Source organism: Oreochromis niloticus, linkage group LG17, assembly GCF_001858045.2.
Source record: "Oreochromis niloticus isolate F11D_XX linkage group LG17, O_niloticus_UMD_NMBU, whole genome shotgun sequence".
In the NCBI taxonomy this organism is placed as follows: domain Eukaryota; kingdom Metazoa; phylum Chordata; class Actinopteri; order Cichliformes; family Cichlidae; genus Oreochromis; species Oreochromis niloticus.
In genome coordinates this window covers 30,955,466-30,963,238 of record NC_031981.2, presented here as the reverse complement: position 1 = coordinate 30,963,238, position 7,773 = coordinate 30,955,466, and the positions used below count along the sequence as shown (strand labels likewise).

The 7,773-nt window shown below is 44.2% G+C and overlaps 1 protein-coding gene across 3 annotated transcripts; it reads right to left on the bottom strand.

The window, feature by feature from the left end:
• Positions 1–290: 290 nt before the first annotated feature.
• Positions 291–6,793, bottom strand: ankmy1 (ankyrin repeat and MYND domain containing 1). 3 transcript variants are annotated; one of them, XM_013266648.3, is made up of 20 exons: positions 6,464–6,793; positions 6,161–6,307; positions 5,900–6,094; positions 5,663–5,707; positions 5,341–5,579; positions 5,046–5,262; positions 4,788–4,949; positions 4,617–4,672; positions 3,962–4,469; positions 3,678–3,856; positions 2,739–2,910; positions 2,498–2,638; positions 2,301–2,402; positions 2,066–2,173; positions 1,855–1,977; positions 1,541–1,642; positions 1,188–1,317; positions 985–1,051; positions 706–860; positions 291–535 (listed from the first exon to the last, which is right to left on the bottom strand). In XM_013266648.3, the coding sequence occupies exons 1-20, from the start codon at positions 6,695–6,697 to the stop codon at positions 327–329; spliced, it is 3,291 nt and encodes a 1,096-aa protein (XP_013122102.1). In that variant the 5' UTR covers positions 6,698–6,793; the 3' UTR covers positions 291–326. The 3 variants fall into 3 exon arrangements, with proteins under 3 accessions (XP_013122102.1, XP_013122101.1, XP_005464296.1); XM_013266647.3 differs by having other exon boundaries at positions 985–1,054; positions 6,464–6,792; XM_005464239.4 differs by lacking the exon at positions 291–535 and having other exon boundaries at positions 720–860; positions 1,214–1,317.
• Between the last annotated feature and the right edge of the window lie 980 nt (positions 6,794–7,773).

Genomic DNA, 7,773 nt, shown 5'->3' with positions numbered 1-7,773 from the left:
TTGGCCTACCTGGGGTTGAAAGTCTCGATAAATGCACGGTGTTTCGGCGGGTATACCAGCTTCCGCGAGTGTGACGCTTATTTTGAGCGATGAAAAAATAATAGAATATAATTTTATTTTTATATTTCAATATCACAATAATCTTCCATTTTAGAACTACAAGTTAAAAAGAACTAACATAATTAAAATACACTTCAGCTAAATACTTCTAATTTATTTTCCCAAACCACGCAGAGCCGCAGTATAAGGACTAAAGAGCCGCAGTTTGCCGACCCCTGAATTAGGTAGTCAATATTAGTATAATGAAACAGAAATTTTAATATCCATCAGTTGTGGCTGTAGTTTTCCCTCAGACTGACTTGGCTTTGGCTCTCCAGCTTTTTCTCTGCCTTGCTCAACAGCGTTAGTTCTGTTTGGGATTTGAACTGGACACTCAGTGGCCTTGGGACTGCTTTGGATTTCAAGATGGCAGACAAAGCCCTGGGACTTCTTTGGGTTTTTGATACATCACTTTTCTGGGCACTGTCAACAGATGCTGGAAAGAGAGAAATACAGTATTTACATCCTCTATTCATCCAAAACTAAATCAGCATTTCACAAATTCTCTGTATCATCAATTGTTCTCTTGTGACAAACTGTCATCAAATATTTTAAGGCTGCTGAAGTTTGGCTCTAACTGTTGGGAGGAGAGGCTCTGACTCCCACCTGACACCTGGACGCACTCTTTCTTGTGTCTTTCTTCCCAGGAGTTGAGCTTGCAGGTCCTGGAGCAGTAGAAGACCTTGTTGCAGTGTCTGCCCGGGGTCAGATTCACGGACACGGAGCGACCGCACTGAAAGCAGAACTTTAACACTGGTTTCCTGAGAACAGGTTTACACGAAAAGAGTCACAAATAAGTTACTACAAACTGACGTTAGTTGAAGTAAAAGTTTAAATGACAGACAACAGGAAATATACTATAGAGGAATGTGAGTGTATGTGTACCTGTGGTCTACTTTTTCCCCTGGTAGGCTTTTATTGCTGGCAAGGGCCTTCTTGGAGAAAACGCCTCCTGCTAATCATGCAGTACACACACACGTACGCACACATGCACGGACACACACTCTATGATTTAGAGCCATATTCAATAATAAAAGGACAAGTGCATTACACCAAGTATCCAGTGGAAGCTATTCTCTCTATATTACCAGTTTCCCTCTCAGCAGCAACCTGCCTCATCAAGTCTTCCATCTTGCTCAGCAGCTTTTGCCGTGCTTCGAATATTTTTCTCTCCCGAATGCTCAGAGCGTGGAAAGGAGTATAAGCAATATGTGAGTCCTAAATAGGAGCATAAAGGCAGACAGAAGTATAAAAAAAACAAAACTCTAAAAAGCCTTCTCACTCAGCCCCTGTGTACACCAGCATGGCCCTCCATGATTAACGTAAAATACTGGATGAACCAGTAAGGTGCAGCACTACCAGTACCTACAGCTGATAGTCACTGGACATTTTTCAGCAGTTCAGACTAAATGCATTCAGTGTAGTATGGCTGGAGTGTTACCTGTCTGAAGGAGTAGCGTCCATAATCGACTGCAGTTCCCACAATGCCACACACTGTAACTGGCATCAAGATATCAGCTCCAGCCTTAGTTAACGTGTCCAACTAAGCCAAACAAAAGCCACACTGAGGTTTGGAAAACTTATTTTCTCTGAAAGCTGTTATAATGAAACAGCCGGGCGTACGAGATGAACAACAGTGACTCATTTGAAGTCATTAAGAACACATTTATCTTTGATCGCTGCACAAAAAAGTACAAATGTTAAGAAATTAATTTTAAAAAAAGTTCCATCGTCATTATGTGTTTGTGTGGGTACCAGCTTAATTCTGTGGCCAACAAGGTGGTAGTTGATGTTAGTGAGGGCACAAAGCGCGCTGCCCACCCTCCAGCCCAGGGGTAGGTTGGGATCTGCACCTCCATTCAACAGCTCGTCTACCGCCTAAACGAGGAACAACGAATAGTGTGGGACAAAGAGAGGTTTGGCTCTCACGTGCATGTGTGAATGTGCATGCACAGCGAGGTCGTACCATGTCATTGCCACTTGCTATAGCCAAGGAGAGAGGTGAGTGGCCACTCCAGAGAAGGTCTGTACTGGCTCTGTGGGAGAGCAAGATGGCAACCACTTCACTGGCATTCTGGGAAGGAAGATAAAGTTGTTGTTTTTTACCTTAAATATTCATCAGTTCTCTGTATTTTGATTTGATGTAGCAGTAATCATTAAATAGTGGTGCTGTGTTTAGCTGTGACTGTATGCATGCTGACCCTGTAGTCACTTTCTCTCTGGCAGGCAAAATGTAGAGCGGTGCGGCCTCCTTCTTTGAGATGTGGGCTGGTATTTAGTGTTTCTGTGGCCTTTGTGGAAATCTATAACATATATAGGTACAAAAAAAGAAAAGAAATCTGGTTAACTAACACAAACACATTTAGCTCTAAAACCCAGGACTCTAAAACCCACACACCCTGTCTGGTTCGTAGATCTCGTCCTGGTCGCACGCCCGTACGTCTGGGTCGGTGATGGCGTGCAGCAGCAACTGCGTGATTCTGGGACCTGCTGAACCCGGCAGTGCTGCAGCTACATGCAGTGGATACAGGCCTTTCCTCTATACAAAGGAGCAGATTTTCAGGTGAGTTTAATGCAGGTGCCTTTTTTTCCCCCTTTTGTTCCTGTACATAAAATTTGTTTAAAATGTGAGCTCCTGCCTCTGGTGGAAGAGGGATGTCAGTGCGAGCTCTGCACAGCAGCAGTTTCCTCACATTCTCGGTGTCAGCTGCCATAATGGCTAAAAAGAGCACGGGCATGGGGACCCTGGCCGCGTTGGGATCAGCGCCACGGTCCAACAACAGTTTCATGGTGCCCAAACGAATGCGGTGCCTGCTCAGAAAGAACACACACAGGTTACTTACACTGATCAAACATAACATTATGACCACCAGCCTAATATTGTGCTGGTCCCCCTTTTGTGGGCAAAACAGCCCTGACACATCGAGGCATGGACTCCACTAGACCCCTGAAGGTGTGCTATCAGTACCAAGATGTTGGCAACAGATCCTTTACCTCCTCTATGTTGCTAGGTGAGGTTCCTATGGATCTGACTTGTTTGTATAGCACATCCCAAAGATACTTGGCTGAATTGCGATCTGACCTCCAACTTGTTGTGCTCCTAAAACCTTTCCTGGACAATTTTTGCTTTGTGGCAGGGTGTAGTGTAATTTTGGTGACCCATGACCCTGTTACTGGTTCATCATGGTTCCTTCCTTAGCCCACTTTTGATAGATACTGACCACTGCAGACCGGGAACACCCCACAAGAGCCAGTTTTGGAGACGCTCTGACCCCATCCTCTAGCCAATAAACGTTTGTCAAACTGGCTCACTTCTCCTTACGCTTCCATTTTTCTGCTTCTAACACATTAACTTTGAGGACAAAATGCTCACTTTCTTCCTAAAATATCCCACCCACTGACAGGTGCCATAATGAAGAGATAATCAGTGTTATTCAGTGCACCTTTCAGTAATCATAATGTTATGCCTGATGGATGTATATGCATGGTGAAACAGAACATCGGAGTGATCACTAGAGCCAGCAGCAAATTAAATACAAAATAAAAAGTAAAATGGGAGAGAAAGAAAAAGGACTGACTCTATTTTCATAGCAGCCATTTTGCGTACTGTCTCCTGCGTGCTGCAGTGCATGGAAACCCCTGTGCGACTCAGAGCTTCGGCAGCGAGCTGGATCATTTTGTCTGTGACTTGAATCTCGTAGCTTCTGAGAGAACAAGTGGAGTCAAAGCTCTGCTTCGAGGTCAGATCTTTGCCTTGCTGCAGAGACAAACACATTAACAGTTGTGAGTGAACTAAACCAACTCATCAAACCAATCACAGAGAAGCATCACTCCACATTACTCATGAACTCTTGCTTGCTACCTTAGCTTGAGCTCCCTTCCACTGCACGGTGCCCAGTTTAATGTGACCATCCAGCACTTGAATGGAGCGTTCTACAAAAGACACGTCCTCTTTTCCACTCTCATCGCTACCCTCTGTATCCTCCACATCTTCCTCATCCTCCACGCAACTCTCCTCCTCCAGGTGATCTTTGCTTAACTCGTTGGTCTCAGCAGACTCACCCCGTTCGTCTTTCTTTTCCCTCCTTTTAAATTCTCTTTCTGTACCTTCAACCTCACTTACTCCTCGTTCCCCTCTCTGATCACATCTGCTCTCTGTCTTTCTTTGCTTCCCTTTGCTCCTCATGCTTTCTGTCTCCTCACAGTGTCTGTCCTCTCCTTCCTCTGTCCTCTGCTCCCCCTGTGTGTGTTCAGCGTGTGCGACACAATCAGGTTCATTCAGCCCGACCCTGCGCTCAGAGAGGAGTTCGCTGTCACTGGATGCTTCACGGTTGTGAAGTGAAATGTGTTCAGTTGGTTCTTCTATTGATCTGAAAACACAAGAAATAAATACAGCAGTATTTTATCAATAAATTTATAATCAGTTATGTTGTTTGGCTTCATTTAGCAATGTCTGTCAATATAAATCGTTAATAGTGAACAATGTGTGAGTGAAGGGACATTAGCTACAATCCTACTGGTCAGAGAGGTTGTTAATTAACAATGTGTCCATATTGGGGTCGACTTGGCTGATCTGGGAAAATAAATGACAAGAAAAAGGGAGAATATCTGTGAGAAAACCATAGGTATCTGAGACAAGTTGAACTTTTGATAAAACCCAAAGTCACAGTCCTCATGCTGGATCTTACTTGGTTTCTAGCAGGTGGTTCAGCTCCAGTGATGTGCAGAGATTGAAACGGATAGTAGAGGACATGACACACAGCCAGGGCAGACATGCCTTCACAGTTTAGCTTGTCAATATCAACACCCATATCCAACAACAGGTGGATCACATCATTATGGCAGTTTACCTGACAGAAACAGAACATGAGACATGAGACTACTTCAGATTTTAACCATGGGCGAAATGTTAAAACCTTTTATTTTAAAAATTAGTAATGTGTTACGGTGGCAGCGATCAGAGCTGTGTGTCCGTGCGAATCTGCTACATCAGGGTAGACCAAACCAGTCCTGAGGATCTGTGATACAGCGATCAGGTCTCCTTTGGAGGAGTGCTGGATCAGCAATTCTGAACTGACTTCCAAAGGCCCTTTAGGACCAAAACTGTCCCTGTTCATAGAGAGAACGGCTGCCGTGTCCCAGCCCACATTTTCAGCCTGCAACCTGAGAGACAAACACATAAAGTTGCACAAATGTTGCTGACTCGCAGACCTAATTGTCTGTGTTTGGACCCAGTCTAACCTGTGGTTGTGTATGTGAGCTTGCAGGCGGGCCTGTAATGGCATTGTGGACAGTGGGTCTCTTTCATAGCCTTGGTAAGGATGAGCGTCCGGCTCCCACAGCTCGCCATAAAAATGTCGATCCAGCTCTGTTCTTCGACCAGGAGGGAGTGGCAAGTGGTCCCCATCTGTTGAGTAACTCTCCATGCCGGGTGGATAGATGAAAATCTCATCTAACAGCAAATCTCTGTCTTCATCCACCTGAAGGTGATGAGGCGTTAACTGATCTGCGTCATATTAACTCAGAGAGCTCATCCAGTTATTCATTAAAAGCTGTCACTTACCTCGGAGTGTGTCCTTTTTTGTTGCTGTAGACCACCAGAGATAGACTGAGGTGTGAGAAAGATACATTTATGGTAAGTTTAGATGTACGCAGTAAAATATTAATCATCAGATTTTCTGCTGTAAACACCATCTGTGTTATAGCTGTGAAAGTGCATGACACAGCATTAAGCACTGCTTTTATTTCTAGGCTCTTATTTCTTATTCATTATTATTACTGTAGGTGACACAGCATGTACCTGAGTCAGGGATTTTTCAGTGACTGATGGATCCATGTAGGCAGAATATTCAGGACAATTCTTCAGGCTAAATCCCTCTTCCAAAGGGGTACAGAGCCTTAGCAGGTGGTCCTTGAGCCACAGACCCACATCCTCTCGCCCATCTGGATATTTGAGCACACCTGGACCAAACCTCTGATCCATGTGGTACAAGCCCTGAGAGGAGGGGAGAGGTGTGTTGTTTCATGACGTATCTATAATCTAAATAACGGTTCAGCTTACCTGAAAGACGGCTCCATCGGAGAACACTTGCTGACCATATCCCTCCCTTCTGTTGAGGTAGAACTTGCCAATGAACTTTTGGCCCGTGGGCCAGCAATACAGTCCATCTCCATGCTTGTAGTCTTTGTAGAAAGAGCCCTCATAGTACTACACCAAAGAAAACAACCCACGCGTGTATTTGTATCTTAAACCTGACGGCAATACAAATGTAATTACATTTAGCTTGGCTTTAAGGTGTTCACACCCTAAAAGCTAAGGGGTAGTAAATGCTCATGTGAAATTGTTTAATATGTCACACACTACCTCTCCATTTGTCCAGCTGTACCTTCCTTTGCCGTGTTTGAGGCCGTTTACAAACTCTCCCTCATACTTGGAGCCGTCGGGCCACTCCTGAACACCGATTCCTTCTGATATCTCCCTGCCGACCCGAGCACCTCCGCGGTGGTTGCTTTGTCTAACTGACCCCGGTGTCGTAACCGGCTCCGCGCCTCCTCGCCCCGCAGCCGGTGCCACACCTGTGAAGGTCGTCGACAGCATTTTCAGGTCTCACAAGTCAGATTTGTGTTTTAACTTTCCAGTAAGCAGCTGGTTGTCATGACAACAGCAGAGCCCGCGCAGGTGGAGGAGTGGGTGTCTCAATCTCACGCATGCGCAAGAAAGAAGGGAAAAAAACATTTGCTCTGCTTAGTTGTACTTATGTAAAAATAAAGCAAATAAATAAGTAAATAAATAAATTCTTATTTATTCTTATAAATATTCTTATAAATACACTTTTAACAATTTTGGTTACAATGTGGACAATGTTGTTATTGTTGTTTACCAGGGGCGGAGAAATTTTCTTGGAAATCAAACGGGGTGGCAAAACAGAAAGTGATGTAATGCAATTATATTTTTTATTTTATTTTGGATTTCTTGTAAAATTTCTATTTTATGAACATCTAAGCAGTTAGACGAAGGAAACACTTAAAAATTAACTTCCCACAGTCGAGCTTTTTGATTGAAAAGGAAGGTGAAAGCTCAGAGGACATCCCAGGTTTTCAGAAACCTGAGCTGGCGCAAAATGACAACACATTAAGTTTATTATGGATAATAGGTATTGTGTGAACTAAGGCTGTGACGTTTGAAGGGAAACAGGATGCCATAGATGTGCTGATGTTTGGGATACTTTCAGAGATGAGTTGTGATTTGTGTGCTTTGACATTTTCAAAAGTCTGATGCATATTTAGTATTTTATGCAGTCACCAGTCTTGCTACTTGTGAGTAGAGTTGTTCTGTTTTCATGTTAAAAACTATTTCAGCCAACCACTGTGCAGTACAGTGAGGCGTGCTCAGACCTCTACATTGGAGAAACACCTCGACAGGACAAGACTCAGCTTTACATCTGCATCTAAAGCAGGGGTGGGCAACTCCATGCCTCAAGGGCCGGTGTCCTGCAGGGTTTAGATATCACCCTGGGTCAGCACACCTGAATCACATGATTAGTTTGTTACCAAGCCTCTGGAAAACCTTAAGACATGTTGAGGAGGTCATTTAACCATTTAAATCAGCTATGTTGGATCAAGGAGACATCTAAAACCTGCAGAACACCGGCCCTCGAGGCCTGGAGTTGCCCA

Excerpts from the sequence above, each read along its gene's own strand:
- ankmy1 (XM_013266647.3), bottom strand. The coding sequence starts at position 6,697 with ATGCTGTCGACGACCTTCACAGGTGTGGCACCGGCTGCGGGGCGAGGA. Across the intron at positions 2,639-2,738 it reads ACATCCCTCTTCCACCAGAG|AGGAAAGGCCTGTATCCACT; the intron begins GCAGGAGCTCAC and ends TCCTTTGTATAG. Across the intron at positions 1,643-1,854 it reads TTGGCCACAGAATTAAGCTG|TTGGACACGTTAACTAAGGC; the intron begins GTACCCACACAA and ends TGTTTGGCTTAG.